This window comes from Bombus terrestris, chromosome 17 (genome assembly GCF_910591885.1).
Source record: "Bombus terrestris chromosome 17, iyBomTerr1.2, whole genome shotgun sequence".
Taxonomy (NCBI): domain Eukaryota; kingdom Metazoa; phylum Arthropoda; class Insecta; order Hymenoptera; family Apidae; genus Bombus; species Bombus terrestris.
Window position 1 is genome coordinate 6,355,814 of NC_063285.1, and position 20,422 is coordinate 6,376,235.

Consider the following 20,422-nt stretch of genomic DNA (forward strand, 5'->3'; position numbering starts at 1 on the left):
TGAATTTCGACGTCTAAACGCTATTTTCATTACATTTTACATGCCGAATGTAGTACACGCCGTTTGTAACGTCGAAACAGGCACAGCAGCTCGCAAGTCGCTGTGATTTACTCGATTTTGACCAAAACTGAGCGTTATTTCCCTTCTGTTAGAGGAATTTCAACGTTTAAATACTATTTTAATTGCATTTTACACTTCGAATGTAGTGCAAGACGTTTTTGGCGTTGAAACAGGCACAGCAGCTCGCAAATCGCAACCATTTAATCGATTTTGAAGAAACCTGAGCGTTATTTCCCTTCTGTTGGCGGAATTTCGACGTCTAAACGCTATTTTCATTGCATTTTACATGCAGAATGTAATGCACAGCGTTATTATTTTCGAAACAGGCATGGCAGCTCGTAATCGTAACGATTTACTCGATTTTGTAGAAAATTGAGCGTTATTTCCCTTCTGTTGGAGTATTTTTCGACGTTTAAGGTGTCACGTCCCACGCTCCGCACGTGCCGGAAGGAAAACATAGATAACCGCAATACACTAACAACGCAGGTGTCAACTCGTATACCTCGAATCAAACACACAGTGCAATGAAAATGGAAATTCTTTGATAAAATTTATTAAACGTAGTTAATTATTCATATATATAGATATAATTAATATGCGAGGGTAAGATGGAAAATAAAATAGAAATAGATTGGCCTCAACACTCCATCAGGAATTTCCTCCGGAAAACGGACCTTGGCGCAGGCATTTGTATGTACCACTTCGACCACAGTAGGTACGAACGGCCTGCGCTTCCCTGTATTCCTTTTCTTTTTCTTACACTAAAATAAAATACACAAATTCAAGATAAAGGACAACAATATGAAATATGATGAAATCAACACAAATCAAATTAATACATACCTCTACAGCTCCAGACATGTCAGTATCCATGATTCAATATAACCTGTATTCATAAAATAAATATGAAAATACAACAAACAAATTAGCACTACAGATCATACAAACATCAAGCAATATCAAAATTACTTATTACTACGAACAAACATTTTATAAAAAGGAAAACTAACCTAAAACTCGGCAAGCAAATCAACAAATAGAAACTACCACCACGCACCACTTCTTATAGAATGACGTATTAAAACTTGTCCTTGAACTCACAATAACCTTGGGGAACATAAGAAATAGAGCATACAACACGTGCAAAGACTCGGCAAGCACCTCGTACGATTCACCGACATCAGCAGGGCGATTACCGGACACACAAAATGCAACCTCAGCAAGGCCAAGCAGCCACGCGACCGGCACATTCCACTGGTATCAGTAACGAAAGCCATGGAAAGAACGCAGACGCAGCATCAGCAAAATACGACCACCTGTAACATGTACATTCTTTCAAGCACCTTGTATGTCATTAACACCAAGCAAAACGTGAGATGATCAAGAAGACGAAATTTCAGCAAAGGGTGAGATAATCAAGAAAACAAGAACTCCAGCGGAAATACGTAGTTACGATATTCATAAATTGTCACGTAGTAATGGTACAATTATAAAAAGAAATAATCGGTCACGTGACAATTAGGAAGAATATAAATAGAGATTCAGTACTCAATAGAGTGTTGTTAGAGAGCAGTTTTAATTGAGGTCAGAGCTGGTTTTACCGAGTTAATAATTTAATTGAAAGTAGTGTTGAAAGTAGATAGAGTTCAGTTTTAATTAAGAGCAGTCAGAGGTCAGTCTTAGTTGGAAACAGTGAGTTTAACTTAAAAAGTATTGTAAGAGTATTGCACTTAAGGTTCGGTATTAACTTGAGATTCGGTGATTCATTTATTCTTTTGTTCATTCACAAGTCGATCCGTCTGCGTCAAAGAAACAATCTAGTACATATTGTAATTCCGTTTAATAAAATTGTTAATTAAGTTCGAAAATCCGAAACATCGAGTAACTAATCGCGAAACAAAATTTAATTGTTAAAACCGATTCATCGCCAAACCATACTCACACCTGATCGACTCCACAAATCAAACAAGGTAGGAGATTCGAAATTGTACACCCTCTTCCTTTCTTTTTTAACCGTTAATTGAACAAAGTTGTCTTCAAACGAAAGTATCCGTCGGCAGCTATAGCTGACAGATAGAAGTATCAAGTAAATAACTCACATAAAATTTCATTCGAACATTTTGAATTCACGACAATTATTCTCTGTATCGACCAGTGATCACGGTGTTTCCAAACATTGGAAACATCTATGGTTTTCGTTTTCCTCTTCCCACCGTTAGCAGATTGCTCATCCTTGGGCGAGGCCTACGAAGCCACACGGATTGTTTACAGAGAGTATAATTACAAAATTGAGATAAACGTTCTTGCTCAACATTTCATGAATTGTTTGGAATGAACTCAATCAGCTTTCGATCTATTTTGTTTACAATTGTTCGCTGTATCAACCAGTGATTACGGTGCTTTCGACACAGAAAACATCTAAGGTTTTCGTTTTCCTCTTCCCACCGTTAGCAGATTGCTCATCCTTGGGCGAGGCCTAAGAAGCCACTGATTGTCTACAGTGAACTCAGTTACCAAATAAAATAATCATTTACTCATTTACGACTTTACTTGTTGCCAAGAACGAATTATAATTCCATGACGAAATCAAGAAAGAATAGAAAAGATAAAAGTCACCTCAGGAAAAAGCGAGCTGAGCGTTGGTACAAACGATTAATTGCTGCAGAAATAAAAAAGGAAGAGAGGAGACATCGAGAAGAATTAGAGTCAAATCGCGAAGGTTCACCACCTAGTTTTTCGCTCTCAAATTCACCAATTTCCGAACACTGCGAGGCGCATTCCTTTCGATCTCCTTCGCCATCGCCCACATCACACCATAGCGTTTGTTGTTAATCTTATTGGTACGAATAAATATTATCCTACCAAACATTTGTGAAATTTATCCAGTTAGAAGCTAGAATATTTATTTATTGTACATCGCTGTATAATATATCTACATTTGCATCCGACGATTCTTATTGCTGATATTGTAATACCTTCAATCAACTAACAACGAATAAATTAAAATATAGTTAAACCAACATAACTCTGTCAGACGAAATAAATACGTTGCCAATTGTCTATCCCTAATAACTTTAATCCTCTCCCGTGCCAGTATTCCTGCGCATAGCAGGTTAGCCGAAAGGTGGAATTCGTTTGCCAGTTACATCAAACGTAAGTCAACGCTACTCATTAAACACGAGTTAGTAGATAATAGACTCTCACCTAGTTCAAACCCCACGACAGACAAGTGTACAAGGTTTGTTTTCCTACAGGCAAGAAAGTGCTTACAGAGCCACTTCCAGTCTGGGAATTCAAAAGACACGGCAGACAAAGGTACAAGATTTCTTTTCCTACAGCCACGGAGGAGCTTACAGAGGCACTTCCAGTCTGGGAATTCAAAAGACACAACAGACAAGGGTACAAGATTTGTTGAACTAGCGGAAGAATACGAAAAACTTCAACGCCGAATATCGAAACAATTAATCAATATACGACGAAGTACGCCGTCACAATCGACAAACGGTGAATCAGCCGCCGGTCGCGTGTCTTCTTCGCTTAAACTACCGGAGGTTCGAATACCTACATTTGATGGCGCCCTCGAGGATTGGCAGTCACTTTACGATTTCTTCTCGTCAACGATAGATCAAAATGAACATTTAACACCGGTTCAGAAATTTTATCATCTCCGATCAGCTCTGACTGGATGGGCCGCGCGAAGCATACAATCATTAGCCATCACCGAGGCAAATTACGCAATCGCCATTGACGTTCTTAAGGAAAAATTCGACTGCCACCGTCAAATCTGCATGAGTCACTGGAATTTGATTTTCGACTATCCGAAAATAACTAAAGAAACACCCGAAGCTATAGACGATTGTATCGAGACGGTCAAGGTAAATCTCCAAGCGTTAGAAAAACTCGGGGACCCAGTCACGTCTAACGCCGTTCTCTTAAAGCTTTTCACGTCGAAGCTACCCTCAGCCATCGTTCGCAAATGGCAACGTACACTACCGGACAAGAAACTGCCGTCATACACGCACTTGGTAGATTTTCTGAAATCACGGACGAATGGCGATAGAACGTGTTCAGCATCAACCGTCAAAAAAGGGGCGTCCGATCAACACGACCGTCGGCGACCGAACGCGCCGCGAAGTTATACATTCGTAACTACACATAATACGTTGTTGTGTCCGAACTGCCACGGACAACACGAATTATGGAATTGTCATATCTTCAAAGCGAAGTCGCCCAAAGAACGCCTGGAAATCGCCAAAAGGGCGTCGCTGTGTACCAATTGTTTAGGCAAGGGACACGCTCTTGCTCAATGCTCCGCGGGGTCATGTCGCATCTGTAGACAGCGACACCACACGTATCTGCATCAAGACCATGGGCATAGCAAACCACGAACACGTGTCAACCGAACATCGAGCAGTCGATCGTCGAGCGACCGATCATCTAACGGTCGATCTTCGCCTAGTTCAGCGACCCCGCGTTCGTCACATCGTTCGAGACGCTCATCCTCGTCTCCTCGAACGTCTCCCCGAGCGTCTCCCCGAGCGTCTCGCCGAGAGTCTCGCCGAAAGTCTCCCCGAACGTCTCCGCGAACATCTCCGAAACGCGAATCTCGGTTATCGCAAACGGCGGCTTCGGGATCGACTATATCGTCCAGTCCTAAACGACAAGGAAAACAATGACGTCATCAGACGACTCTGCTAGGGACCGAACCACAGAAAACGGACTCATTGACCTCGCTTCCTTCTGAATCATTGCAGCACGATTTGTTAGTCACAGCACAGGTCAACATCTTGAACAATGAAATTCAACCATTTCGTTGTAGAGCTCTGCTAGACACCGGCTCTAGCATGAACTTTATCACCGAAAGGCTCGCTAACTCATTAAAACTCAACCAGCAGAAATGTTCGGTCCCAATCGGAACACTCAACACGTTATCGACGACATCGAAACGCTACATCACGGCCACGATCACCTCCATTGACGGCACATACGAACACAACTTGACGTTTCTAATCATACCGACTATCGCGTCTTGGGTCCCAAATCAACCCGTAGATCGCTCAACGATACAGATACCTAGGAATCTCCAATTAGCCGATCCAAGATTCCATAGACCTGCTCCAATCGAAATATTGTTGAGCGCCGGACCAACACTAGCATCACTCTGTGTCGGCCAACTTGATATCAGTCAAGCAAACGGACCCGACTTGCGTCTGCAAAAAACGCGATTCGGATGGGTCATCGGGGGGAGCCTAACCTCGCAATCATTAGCATACGCATTTTACGCCTCCACGACGGCTTTACAGGCGGACCTCGCCCGTTTTTGGGAAATCGACGAGGGACCGCCCACCGCACACATTTCGGAAGCGGAACGACAGTGCGAGGAGCACTTTCGAAATCACGTTCAACGCACCAACGACGGGCGATACGTTGTCGCTCTCCCATTCAACGAAACAGCTCCTCCGCTTGGATCCTCGAAAGCCATGGCAATGAAGCGACTCACTTCCCTCTGCCGTCGATTCCAACGAGACAAACAATTCGAAGCCGACTATCGCGCCGTAATAGAATAATACTTGGAATTAGGACATATGACGAAGATTACTACGGACCACTACACGGACGACGGATATTTTCTGCCACATCACGGCGTGATCAAAGAATCCAGCCGGACTACAAAACTCCGAGTTGTGTTTGACGGATCTGCACCAACCACCACCGGAGTTTCATTAAACGACGTACTTCATACGGTACCGAAACTACAAGACGACATATTTCTTATCCTTTTAAGATTTCGTTTTTATCAGTACGTCATTACAGGCGATGTCGAAAAGATGTATCGACAATTTCTCGTGCGTCCAGAGGATCGGAAATTCCAACAAATTTTGTGGCGCAACTCTGATGGAGAAGTTGACACCTATCAACTTAACACAGTGACATTCGGGCTGTCAGCGGCCCCCAATATAGCCATTCGGTGCCTCAGACAACTGGCAGACGACGAGGGACATCGATACCCACGAGCAGCGATGGTCTTACAGCGAGACTTCTACGTCGACGATGTTCTCACAGGAGCTGATACAAAGGATGAGGCACAATCACTGAGAACGGAGCTCATAGAATTGCTTAAACTAGCCGGCTTAAACATTCGAAAATGGGCAGCGAACGACCGGGAACTGCTACGAGGACTTTCCGAGCAGGACATAAACGATAAGCTGCTACTAGGCGAATCGCAAACTTTCAAAACTCTGGGTGATGTTTGGAATTCCTTTGACGATTCGATCCTATATTCCATCAAAATCAATTCTACCGCCTCTCGAATTACGAAGAGAACAATCAGCTCCGAAATTGCCAAGATCTACGATCCTCTTGGATTACTGGCACCAGTGATCGTTCGCGCTAAGATGTTGCTCCAACGACTTTGGACTTTAAAACTTGACTGGGACGAGTCTCTTCCGGCTGACGTATACACAGAATGGAGCAAATATTCTTCACAGCTACCTTCGCTAAATAACGTGAAGTTTGCGGAAATTGAATTACACGGATTCTGCGAAGCCAGCGAAAGGGCGTATGGGGCATGCGTCTACCTTCGCACTATCACTCCGGATGGTCATGTCTGGACACGACTCTTCACTGCAAGGTCAAAGGTGGCTCCACTCAAATCACAAACCATTCCAAGGCTGGAACTGGGTGGAGCACTTCTTCTCACATCATTGGCCACTACAGTCCTTCAAGCCTTACCAAGCAACATTTCTTGGACCGTTTACTGGACTGATTCTACAATCGTTCTACATTGGATTAATACATCACCCCATACGCTGAAAACCTTCGTCGCGAATCGTGTGACAGAGATTCAACAGAAGACTCACACCTCCGATTGGCGCCACATTCCCACTACCGATAACCCTGCAGATCTCATATCTCGAGGCCAATCACCCGTAGACTTCCTGCGATCAACCATTTGGCAACATGGACCGGAATGGCTCCAACAATCTGAAAAATACTGGCCGACGTGGAACCCGGTACCATTAGCTGAAATACCAGAGCAGAAGAAGGCAACATGTCTGTCCGTGACTCCGCCTGACCACAGTCTACTGGAGAGATTTTCTTCTTGGCCCAAGCTGATAAGAATTGCCGCTCGTTGCCTCCGATGGAGACAAAAACAGTATCGGGGGGGACCTCTAACCACACATGATTTAACCAATGCGCATAACAAATTGGTCAAATTGTTACAGTTCTGCTATTTTCCAGATAAAATACGTACTCTCCGAACAGATCGAAATTCTGCAGTGAAGGGGAAGCTGCAACGACTCAATCCATTTCTGGACAAGGACGAGATATTGCGAGTCGGAGGCCGACTCAGTCACTCACCAATGCCCTTCACTTAGAAACACCCAATCATTCTACCCAAATCCTCAGTTACAGCACTCATTGTCGAGCATGAACACCTCCTAAATCTCCACTCCGGAACTCAAGCTACCTTATATGCCTTAAGGAGATCTTACTGGCCTATCGACGGCCGTAGTCAAGTTTGGAGCACGCTGAAGAAGTGCGTACGTTGCTGCCGAGCCAATCCACCTCCAGTGGATTACGTAATGGGAGACCTTCCAGCTGCACGGATAACGGAATCTCGTCCATTTACCAACGTCGGAATTGATTATTGCGGACCGTTCTACATCAAGGAACGAAAGGATCGCAACCGACGCAAAATGAAGGTATATGTAGCAATATTCGTATGTCTTGCAGTTAAAGCAGTCCACCTCGAGCTGGTCACCGATCTCACTAGCGAGGCCTTCATTGCTGCTCTGCGAAGATTCATCGCTCGCCGAGGATTCTGTGTAACAATTTATTCTGACAACGGTACCAACTTCGTTGGCGCCAACAACGAATTACGAGAGCTCCGAAACCTCCTGCAGTCCGACGATCATAAGGTAAAAGTTCAGTCCTTTTTAGCCGATCGACGGATCGAATGGCACTTAATTCCTCCCAACTCACCTCACTTCGGCGGGTTGTGGGAGGCTGCAGTGAAGTCCTTCAAACGACATCTCAGACGTGTCGCAGGTAACGAGCTCTTAACATTCGAAAACTTAACACACTGATCATTGAAATCGAGTCTATCCTCAACTCCCGTACTCTGACTCCAATATCATCTGACCCAATCGATCTTCTTGTCCTTACTCCCGGTCACTTCCTCATCGGAGATGCATTAACAAGCTTTCGAGAACGAGATTTCCGGGACACTCCATCCAATCGTCCCTCCAGCTGGCAACACATTCAAAGGGTCAAACAACATTTCTGGCGCCGCTGGCATCGAGAGTACCTGAACGAGCTGAACATCCGAAACAAATGGAGCAAGGGCAGTCACGACATCATAGAAGGCACCGTAGTAGTCCTCAGGGTGGATAACGTACCATCCGTGCAATGGCCTTTGGGCCGCGTGATCAAGGTCCATCCAGGAATCGACGGAATCATACGGACCGCTACCGTGCAGACGGCACCAACTACCCTGGATCGTGGCGTCAAAAGACTGGTCCCCTTACCCATTCACCCAGATCCAGACGAGTCCGACCACCCACACGGAGCGAAGGAGATCCGCCAGCGACGCACCTGACTCCACACCATATCACTTGATCGGTACCCTCTCAACAGGGGGAGGATGTTACGCCACGAGGCTTACCACAGGCTGTATTTTCTAACCGTCGCTCGCGACCCTACAATGTCGCAGGCAAATCGTTTTATCTGACCGCCGGATCATATACAATGTATCGACGAGCGCATAGCTGTCGCCAAGCAGCGAGTTCTGGAAACGTCGAATTTTGTCCGTTACGCTTTTCACGCAAGAACAGACATACGTGATCATAGGCGCGAACGATGGCGTGACCTAGGTAAAGTGGGGGTCGTCTTAAAAATGAGACAAAGAAACCATTTAAAGTCGGTTAGCTCCTTGTGACACGTCGAACGTTACACATTGAATCGAATCTAACACATAACGTCTGTCTCAAGCTGCAAAGTGCGATAGGTCTCGTTATAAGCAAACCGCTAAACAAACCTTGATTGTTATATTTTTCGCTTTTAATTGTTGATCTTTGACTGAACTTGTTGTTCCGTTATTTTTATTAAACTTTTATCAACCAACCCAGTATAGTTGTTCATATACAGTCAAACCTAACCACCTCTATTCTCGTAATAGAAATAGGGGATCAATCAGTTCGTGACGTCGAATGTTTAATCGTAACGAGAATTTATGACTCTCGTTGAAGCGTTATCTAGCGATCGCGTCTTTCCGCGAACGGTTGAAACAATTACTATTTCCAAGCTGTATATCACGTCGCGTGAAATAATCCGCGCGACGTCCTTTATTGCAGGACCGTCAAGGCCCAAGCATCGTTAGAGAAACCCACATTAAACCCAAGGCCCCACCATGAACGGAGTATTATTAGCTGGCAGGAAGCTTTAATCCTTTAAGTATTTTGGTTTATTACTGGTACTTAAAAAGTCCTTCGGTCTATTGTACATTCTGCCAAATTACGGAGAAAGGAAATAGTTACCTAATGGGAAAACGAAATAATTGCCTAACGGAGAAGCTGGTCTTTCCCATAAATAATGTCGCCCACGAATCACGTTGGTACGACTCTTCTTCCTCCCACATTCCTTCCCAACATCGGTCATAACCAATCGGCATCGCCAATCATTGCCCTCACTTTCCTAACTAAAAATGTAAGAAACAAATCAGCGATCTTAATTCAAAGGGCACACCTATACCGAGCTTTCCTCCGTAATCACATCAGAACAAACTTCAGAGTTCCTTCGGCTCTCAAAGTGACTACAGTTTCGAGAGTTTCTTCGGCTCTCACGGTGAATAGAGTTCCTTCATCTCTTACACTGCTCCTACTGTTCCGACTGCTCCTACATCTACTGTTTCTGCGCAATTAGGAGAGTCATTCTATTGGCTCTCATAACCAACGAACTGTGTTACGTTCTGTTATGTTCGATTCGATCGTGTTATGCCTTCCGTGTTAGTCTAGACTAAATCCACATAAAATTTTTTTTTTGTTGTTATCTTGAGTTTAATCGGAAGGGGAAAATTGAAATGGTATGATTGTTTATGAAATATTAATCGAGATGTCCGATTAATATGGTAGTTGCTGCCACCAGAAATAGTCTAAGGACTATTTCAAAGAATTTCCTTTTATTATTATTATTTTCTTTAAGTTGCGAGTGTTAGTGTGTGATGGGTATTGTTTGTCTATCGTGTCTTTTGGATTCCAATCTGGAAGTGCCTCTGTAAGCACCTTCGTGGCTGTAGGAAAACAAATCTTGTACCCTTGTCTGTTGCGTCTTTTGAATTTCCAGACTTGAAATGTAAGCACTTTCTTGTCTGTAGGAAAACAAATCCTGTACCCTTGTCTGTTGTATCTTTTGAATTCCCAGACTGGAAGTGCCTCTGTAAGCACTTTCTTGGCTGTAGGTAAACAAACCTTGTGTCACGTCCCACGCTCCGCACGAAACCTCCGGAACGAAAACATAGATAACCGCAATACACAAACAACGCAAGTGTCAACTCGTATACCTCGAAACAAACACACAGTGCAATGAAAATGGAAATTCTTTAATAAAATTTATTAAACATAGTTAATTATTCATATATATATGAGATCGATATTCTAATAATAAACATAAAATTTATTAAATTGTCTGTCCTATTAGAAAATTACATCCTGAAGATATACATATATATGTGTGTAATACATTACTAAATCAATTACTATATATACATAGAACAAGCAAAACATAACCTAAACTACAAAACATATATGTACATCCAAAACAAAACTTACTAATTTAAATAAATAAAGTATAACACAATAGTAATAAAAATATTATCATGTAGTCAAATTCAAAAGAATCACGCTATGAAATAAAATATATATATATATATACATATATGTATCATACATAACCAAAACAATGCAAATGTCACACGAGTTACTCAGTATACAGAAACACTTTAACAAACAACACCAGGCACATATACACATAAAATACTGTTACTAAACAAACTGAAAATTCATATACGAAGCATCCGGGTACATCTCACTAAACCTATCTAGACACCAAGAGAGTGCGTCCGGACAGATACCCCCCTGACCTAAGGAATGGTGGCGTAGATAGGCTTCCAACACTTCATCAGGAATTTCCTCCGGAAAACTGACCTTGGCGCAGGCATTTGTATCTAAAAACTTCGACCACAGGAGGTACGAACGGCCTGCGCTTCCCTCTATTTCTTTTCTTTTTCTTACACTAAAATAAAATACACAAATTCAAGATAAAGGACAACAATATGAAATATGATGAAATCAACACAAATCAAATTAATACATACCTCTACAGCTCCAGACATGTCAGTATCCATGATTCAATATAACCTGTATTCATAAAATAAATATGAAAATACAACAAACAAATTAGCACTACAGATCATACAAACATCAAGCAATATCAAAATTACTTATTACTACGAACAAACATTTTATAAAAAGGAAAACTAACCTAAAACTCGGCAAGCAAATCAACAAATAGAAACTACCACCACGCACCACTTCTTATAGAATGACGTATTAAAACTTGTCCTTGAACTCACAATAACCTTGGGGAACATAAGAAATAGAGCATACAACACGTGCAAAGACTCGGCAAGCACCTCGTACGATTCACCGACATCAGCAGGGCGATTACCGGACACACAAAATGCAACCTCAGCAAGGCCAAGCAGCCACGCGACCGGCACATTCCACTGGTATCAGTAACGAAAGCCATGGAAAGAACGCAGACGCAGCATCAGCAAAATACGACCACCTGTAACATGTACATTCTTTCAAGCACCTTGTATGTCATTAACACCAAGCAAAACGTGAGATGATCAAGAAGACGAAATTTCAGCAAAGGGTGAGATAATCAAGAAAACAAGAACTCCAGCGGAAATACGTAGTTACGATATTCATAAATTGTCACGTAGTAATGGTACAATTATAAAAAGAAATAATCGGTCACGTGACAATTAGGAAGAATATAAATAGAGATTCAGTACTCAATAGAGTGTTGTTAGAGAGCAGTTTTAATTGAGGTCAGAGCTGGTTTTACCGAGTTAATAATTTAATTGAAAGTAGTGTTGAAAGTAGATAGAGTTCAGTTTTAATTAAGAGCAGTCAGAAGTCAGTCTTAATTGGAAACAGTGAGTTTAACTTAAAAAGTATTGTAAGAGTATTGCACTTAAGGTTCGGTATTAACTTGAGATTCGGTGATTCATTTATTCTTTTGTTCATTCACAGGTCGATCCGTCTGCGTCAAAGAAACAATCTAGTACATATTGTAATTCCGTTTAATAAAATTGTTAATTAAGTTCGAAAATCCGAAACATCGAGTAACTAATCGCGAAACAAAATTTAATTGTTAAAACCGATTCATCGCCAAACCATACTCACACCTGATCGACTCCACAAATCAAACAAGGTAGGAGATTCGAAATTGTACACCCTCTTCCTTTCTTTTTTAACCGTTAATTGAACAAAGTTGTCTTCAAACGAAAGTATCCGTCGGCAGCTATAGCTGACAGATAGAAGTATCAAGTAAATAACTCACATAAAATTTCATTCGAACATTTTGAATTCACGACAATTATTCTCTGTATCGACCAGTGATCACGGTGTTTCCAAACATTGGAAACATCTATGGTTTTCGTTTTCCTCTTCCCACCGTTAGCAGATTGCTCATCCTTGGGCGAGGCCTACGAAGCTACACGGATTGTTTACAGAGAGTATAATTACAAAATTGAGATAAACGTTCTTGCTCAACAGTTCATGAATTATTTGGAATAAACTCAATCAGCTTTCGATCTATTTTGTTTACAATTGTTCGCTGTATCAACCAGTGATTACGGTGCTTTCGACACAGAAAACATCTAAGGTTTTCGTTTTCCTCTTCCCACCGTTAGCAGATTGCTCATCCTTGGGCGAAGCCTACGAAGCCACACTGATTGTCTACAGTGAACTCAGTTACCAAATAAAATAATCATTTACTCATTTACGACTCTACTTGTTGTCAAGAACGAATTATAATTCCATGACGAAATCAAGAAAGAATAGAAAAGATAAAAGTCACCTCAGCAAAAAGCGAGCCGAACGTTGGTACAAACGATTAATTGCTGCAGAAATAAAAAGGGAAGAGAGGAGGCATCGAGAAGAATTAGAGTCGAATCGCGAAGGTTCACCACCTAGTTTTTCGCCCTCAAATTCACCAATTTCCGAACACTGCGTGGCGCATTCCTTTCGAACTCGTTCGCCATCGCCCACATCACACCATAGCGTTTGTTATTAATCTTATTGGTACGAATAAATGTTATCCTACCAAACATTTGTAAAATTTATCCAGTTAGAAACTAGAATATTTATTTATTGTACATCGCTGTATAATATATCTATATTTGCATCCGACGATACTTATTGCTGATATTGTAATACCTTCAATCAACTAACAACGAATAAATTAAAATATAGTTAAACCAACATAACTCTGTCAGACGAAATAAATACGTTGCCAATTGTCTATCCCTAATAACTTTAATCCTCTCCCGTGCCAATATTCCTGCGCATAGCAGGTTAGCCGAAAGGTGGAATTCGTTTGCCAGTTGCATCAAACGTAAGTCAACGCTACCAATTAAACACGAGTTAGTAGATAATAGACTCTCACCTAGTTCAAACCCCATGACAAGGGTACAAGGTTTGTTTTCCTACAGGCAAGAAAGTGCTTACAGAGGCACTTCCAGTCTGGGAATTCAAAAGACACAGCAGACAAGGTACAAGATTTGTTTTCCTACAGCCACGAAGGTGCTTACAGAGGTACTTCCAGACTGGGAATCCAAAAGACACGATAGACAAACAATACCCATCATACACTAACACTCCCAACTTAAAGAAAATAATAATAATAAAAGGAAATTCTTTGAAATAGTCCTTAGACTATTTCTGGTGGCAGCAACTACCATATTAATCGGACATCTCGATTAATATTTCATAAACAATCATACCATTTCAATTTTCCCCTTCCGATTAAACTCAAGATAACAACAAAAAAAAAATTTTATCTGGATTTAGTCCAGACTAACACGGAAGGCATAACACGATCGAATCGAACATAACAGAACGTAACAGTAAAATATAATAGATAAATTTTTGGTGGCAAGCGGTGGGATACGCTCCACAGAGGATTAAAGTTATTACTGTCATTGATAAAATATACATCTGAAAAATAATGGCAACCAAATTAGAATCATTGGATGAAGATATGCTTTTGACATTGTCGGAAAAACTAAGAACGTGGGATGCAAATTTTCGAGTAATAACTGATATGATTGCAAAAATGAACGAATTACAAAACGACGTACGCGAACTCAAAACAATGAGAGAACCTCAGTCACCTGCATCGCCGCCGGCAACCCAACAAGAAACGGTACAGCCAGGTGGATATCCCCAACCGATTAAGCTAAAAGACGCGATCGAGTCAGTACCAGTATTCGACGGACATCGATCCTCAGTATTTCAATTTTTAAGAGCATGCGAGCGCGCACGAAACATGGTTCCTAGGCATCAAGAACCCCAGTTAGTAAAACTATTAATGAATAAGCTTCGCGGACATGCATTTCTCGCCGTCGCAGATACAGAACTAATAAATTTGAACGATTTCAGGAACAAATTAAAGGATCTGTTTGGCCCAAAGAAATCTCTTAACGAGTACAAGGGAGAATTAGGAACGATATACCAACGACCTGGGGAAGATATATTAGATTACATGGATCGCGTTAGAAATCTTAGGTTAGCGATAATGGACGGAGAAAGAAGCGAGTACGGCATGATATCACCGGACATCCAAGATACAATAGATTGGGAAACCAGGGAAGCTTTCGTTAAGGGGCTCCCAAACGAGGTCTATTTATGCGTAAAGATAGCAGGATACCACACTTTAGAAGAGGCGTATCGCCAAGCCGTTAAGGCAACACAAGAAGTGAAACAAATGAACGATAGAACGCGACTCCAACGACCAACATTTCTGAATAATTACAAACGCGACAACGTACGACCCTTGACTACTAATAACAATATCAGAAACAATCACCAGGATCGAAGATCCGTACCTCCATCACAGAATTATACAAAACAGAATATCATAACATGTAATTATTGTAAAAAACCTGGGCATTTAGTAAAAGATTGTTATAAATTTAAAGCACGGGTAGATGCTGGAATAATTATACCCTATGCTCAAGAACAGTCGGGAAACCGAACACGTCCTTCGGGGGAATGGGGCAAGCCACGAAGGGACGAATTTTCGAATCGCCCAAGAGTGCAAGCGGCCACAAGGAGGCCGGCGCCTATGCTAATAAAGAGAACAAGGGCAGCTGCCCCCGCGAAATCGACTCCACAATCCGTAACAAGGAACAAAGCGAACGTAATGCCGTCTGTAAAATCAAGGGAACAACCATTTGAGGCGTGTATGGCGTTAGGTTGTCGTCGGATATAGTAGTAGTTGCCGGCTGTAGATGTCGCTGCTGGAACGCTGCTAATTATTCTTTTATTTTGATGCGTGGTAGAAAAATAGGATCACGGGCGCCGGGAATCGAACCCGGGTCCCGAACGTTCGAAACCTAGAGCGCTAACCACTTCGCTACCGTGTCCGTTTTAGTTAGTGCCGTGTAGCGGTATTTGTTGTCGAGTGCCGCTACACATTAAATACTGTGGGGGAACCATCGCACAGCCACGCGAAAATAAAAACAGAGAGTCCGGAATCTCAAGGCCAAAAGGAAAAACCAACACGGAAGGAACAGACGAGGGAAAACCACCAGGAACCGGACTCAGATGCGGAAGACGACCTCTTCGGATTATTTCAATAAAATTAAACGATTCTCCAACAACCCCAACTGCACGAATAGTTTCCCCAGACTTAAAAACCAAGACAAGTTTACTACCAGACTCTGGATCAGAAATCAATATTATCAAAAAACCTGCTTTACTCGATTCAGCTATCATCGACGAACAGAAACAAATTGAAGTTCGAGGAATTACGGCAACGAGCCTGGTCTCCCTAGGACAGACAGTAATACAGGTCGCAGGCCATCCAGTCATTTTTCACGTAGTTGATGACTCATTGCTGATCGATCAAGACGGAATCTTAGGATCCGAATTTTTTGCAGGATGCAAAGCTCGTTTGGATTACGAGGAAAGCCATATCAAATGGGGAAATATTTATATTCCCTTCGACACTAAAGAAAGAATAATCGTGCCGAAACGAAGTTCGGTAACATGCTCAATTAATATCGCAAATCCAGAGATAAGAGAGGGATTTATTCCCAGAATCGAGCCGATCAAGGGGATCTATTTTGGTAATGCAGTTGTGAGAAATTATAAAGGAAAAGGTTATCTGAGAATAATAAATACTACTTCAAGAGATTATGAATTTACGACACCAACAATGGTAATCAAAGAATTTGAAAACCTCACCCCGCTTCCTAGTACGGCGTGTAATACAATTTTAAAAACAAAGGAAAGCAGATCTGACAAAATAATTAAATTACTACGACTTGAACACTTGAACGAAGAGGAAAGGAAAAACGTCGAAAAATTGATTCGTAATAATCAAGATAGATTTCATATTCCAGGAGATACGCTGGAAGCAACTGGAATTCTAGAACATAGAATAATTACAACGGATGATATACCAGTTAATACTAAACAGTATCGTTACCCACCAGTACACCGAGAAGAAATAAATCGACAAATTCAAGAATTATTAGACACAGACATCGTGGAACCATCGATATCCCCATACAATTCTCCGTTATGGATCGTACCGAAAAAACCCGATTCGCAAGGAAACTAACGTTGGAGATTAGTTATTGATTATAGGAAGCTGAACGATAAAACGATCGGCGATGCTTTTCCACTCCCCAATATCACAGAAATATTGGATCAATTAGGAAGTGCAAAATACTTTTCTACGTTTGACTTGGCATCAGGTTTCCATCAGATCCGTATGTCACAGGGGGATGCCCATAAAACTGCATTTTCGACACCGTACGGACACTTTCAATTCAAAAGAATGCCCTTTGGATTAAAAAATGCTCCAGCAACATTTCAGCGCTTAATGAACTCAGTATTATCCGGACTGCAAGGAATAGAACTATTCGTCTATCTGGACGACATTGTAATTTATTCGAGGTCACTTCAAGAACACGAAAGTAAGTTTAACAAATTAATGGAAAGACTAAGGAATGCTAAATTACGATTACAGCCCGATAAGTGTGAGTTCTTACGACATGAAGTAAATTATTTAGGACATATAATTAGTGAAGATGGCGTAAAACCTGATCCAAAGAAAATCGAAGCCGTGTCGAAATTTCCACGACCCAAAAAGGTAAAAAACATCAAACAATTTTTAGGACTAGCAGGATACTACAGAAGATTTATACCCGATTTCTCCAAAATCGCAAAACCATTGACGCAACTATTGAAGAAAGATACCCCTTTTAAATGGGCAGAAAATCAAGAAAATGCGTTCAATAATTTAAAAACAGCATTAATGACAAAACCCATTCTACAATATCCAGATTTTTCTAAACCCTTTAATCTTACCACACACGCATCAGGATATGCAATAGGCGGCGTACTGAGTCAGGGGCCGATTGGAAAGGATTTGCCAATCGCATATGCCTCGAGATTATTAAATTCCGCCGAACAAAACTACTCCACTATCGAAAAGGAGTGTTTAGCAATCGTCTACAGCGCAATGCATTTCCGACCGTATCTGTACGGAAGAAAATTTACTATTGTAACCGATCATAAACCTTTGGTGTGGATGCATTCTATCAAGGACCCTACTTCAAGAATCTGGAAATGGAAATTAAAATTGTCGGACTTCGAATTTGATATTCTATACAAAGAAGGTAGGGCAAACGCAAACGCGGACGCATTGTCTAGAAACCCTCCGAAGATCTGCCTACCAATCAGGAGGAGAGAAGAAAATTCACCGATCCAGTATCCTGCCCCAAAACTATTCGAATTAGACACCTCAACCGAAGACTCTCCCATATTTGAAGCTAAACCACGTGTCTTGTCTCCATCCCAAGACTCTACAAAACGAAGAAAAGTTTTTACCCGGAAACATTTTACCATAGAAGAAACCCCCGTAAAATACTTTGATCAAGCATTAGCTGAACTCGATGCGAAAACAGGCGAAGAAATATCCAACCAAGAAAAGGAGGACACTGATACAACAAGCGAAGAGGAACCCTCCATTGCAATCCCAGAACTAACACAACAACAAGAAAGAGACACGAGACCTACTATACTTGCGGAACTAAAAATTTCGGAAACTCGAGACTCGATTACGAGAGTGAATGATCATAAAATAATATTCATAGATATATATGGCACCCCGATAGATAAAGGAGCCTTAGAGATGAAGAAAGCAGGGCGATTGCCGCGTTATGAAGGTTTAATGTTGGAAAAAGCAAGGTTGAATCATGACTCCGGGAAATACATCGTATCCCTACCAATAAAAGAAAATCGAAATATTTCAATAACACCAGAAAATTTATTAAATTCATTAAAATCATTGTTGGACGTAGTTAACGAAAAACAACTAACTTCCTTCAGCATTAGCAAAGGAAATTTAGAAGAGATACCCTGGCGACACACAATCAGGAAATTAAAGGAGGTTTTCATAGAAAAAACAATAACTATTACCATTTGTACCGGGGAAGTAACTATCCCACCAGTAGAAACACGAAGCAATATAATACGAGAAAAACACGAATCATCTGTAGCAGGACACAAAGGAATAACTAAAACTTATTTGAGAATACGACAACACTATTATTGGGAAAATATGAAAAAGGAAATTCAAGATTATGTAAAGACATGCAAGGAGTGCCAATTGAAGAAACTCACAAGGATAAAAACGAAGCAACCAATGATACTTACGGACACACCAGGTAAAGCGTTCGATAAAATCAGTATGGATATCGTTGGGTCGTTGCCAAAAACTCAAAAGGGAAACGAGTATATACTAACTATCCAAGATCTATTGACAAAGTACTCAATCGGGATCCCCATGGTAGGAATCTCTTCAGCCGAGATAGCGGACGCTTTCGTAAAACGATTTATCTGTCGATTCGGGTCGCCGAGAGCTATTCTCACTGATCAAGGAGCGAACTTTACATCTTCGCTAATGAAGAAAGTAGCAAAAAGATTACGCATTAAACAATACACCACGTCGGCATATCACCCACAAAGTAACGGCTCAATCGAAAGATCTCACCATGTATTGACAGAATACCTGAAGTTATATATTGAAAATTCCAGAAATTGGGACGAATGGGTGGAACTAGCCATGTTTTCCTACAATACCTCTGTACACGAAGGAACGAAATTTTCACCACATGAATTGGTTTTTGGACACTTGGCCAGAGAACCTACTGGTGAAGTGATAATCGAAGAAAACATGGAACCAACATACGCAGAATATCTCACAGACTTGTTCAATAAAATCAACACCGTGCAGCAAATGGCAAGGGAAAACTTGATAAAATCTAAATTAAGATCAAAGGAATATTACGACCGACGAATCAACCCTCAAAATTTTAAAACAGGAGATTTGGTATATCTACTAAAAGACCCTAGTAAAGGAAAATTCTCTGATCAATATACTGGACCATATAAAATGTTAGAAATTTTGCAAAATCAAAACGTCAAGATTGAAGTAAAAGAACTCCCTCGAACAGCACACTTGAATAAATTAAAACTGGCACATCATCGAAATAGACCACCAGAGCGATTCCAAAATGAGTAATCCAGTAAATAATTACAAAACAGTAAAAGTGGAAAGATACCTCGTGAACAATTATTCATCATAAAAAGAAACAAAACAAGTTGTGGACCCACTCCATAGAACATAGTATACAACTGTCAACGAATGAATAAACTAACCTCAATTGCTTCAATATATGTATATATGGAAGAAAATAATAGTGTTCAAGCTTCACAATATCTCAATTAAACTAGCGGAATGGTCTTAGCAAACAAAAGGGTACCTTATAAGTTAACAAATTCCATATACAACAAGTTATCGTAGAAGAAAGTGTACACGCAAGAGTTCCACGAGGATTTGCTACGGATCCATTTCCACAAAACATAATATATGACGGTATGAAGATACCAAAGGTAATAAATACCAAGATAACCAATCATAACCTAAAAAAAAAAAAAAGGGGGAAGAATGTTATAAATCATCTTGGAATAAAAGTGACAATAATAAGAAGCTT

The 20,422-nt window shown here is 41.1% G+C and overlaps 2 protein-coding genes across 2 annotated transcripts; both read left to right on the forward strand.

Moving 5' to 3' along the window:
• Positions 1-5,645: 5,645 nt before the first annotated feature.
• LOC110120187 lies at positions 5,646-8,457 on the forward strand. Its single transcript, XM_048413670.1, has 4 exons — positions 5,646-5,850; positions 5,917-7,404; positions 7,471-7,982; positions 8,314-8,457. Exons 1-4 carry the CDS (start codon positions 5,646-5,648, stop codon positions 8,455-8,457), a joined length of 2,349 nt encoding a protein of 782 aa, XP_048269627.1.
• Positions 8,458-11,473: 3,016 nt separating this feature from the next.
• Positions 11,474-16,980, forward strand: LOC105667086. The gene is made up of 4 exons (XM_048413671.1): positions 11,474-12,283; positions 12,381-15,299; positions 15,332-15,584; positions 15,829-16,980. Exons 2-4 carry the CDS (start codon positions 14,359-14,361, stop codon positions 16,978-16,980), a joined length of 2,346 nt encoding a protein of 781 aa, XP_048269628.1. The 5' UTR covers positions 11,474-12,283; positions 12,381-14,358.
• The last annotated feature ends 3,442 nt before the right edge of the window (positions 16,981-20,422 follow it).

Coding starts and splice junctions, on each gene's coding strand:
- LOC110120187 (XM_048413670.1), top strand. CDS start 5,646: ATGACGAAGATTACTACGGACCACTACACGGACGACGGATATTTTCTG. Junction 5,851..5,916: donor TCTTATCCTTTTAAGATTTC/GTTTTTATCAGT, acceptor TCGTGCGTCCAG/AGGATCGGAAATTCCAACAA. Junction 7,983..8,313: donor TGCAGTCCGACGATCATAAG/GTAAAAGTTCAG, acceptor TCGTCCCTCCAG/CTGGCAACACATTCAAAGGG.
- LOC105667086 (XM_048413671.1), top strand. CDS start 14,359: ATGGCAACCAAATTAGAATCATTGGATGAAGATATGCTTTTGACATTG. Junction 15,300..15,331: donor AATTATTGTAAAAAACCTGG/GCATTTAGTAAA, acceptor ATAAATTTAAAG/CACGGGTAGATGCTGGAATA. Junction 15,585..15,828: donor GTAAAATCAAGGGAACAACC/ATTTGAGGCGTG, acceptor GTGCCGCTACAC/ATTAAATACTGTGGGGGAAC.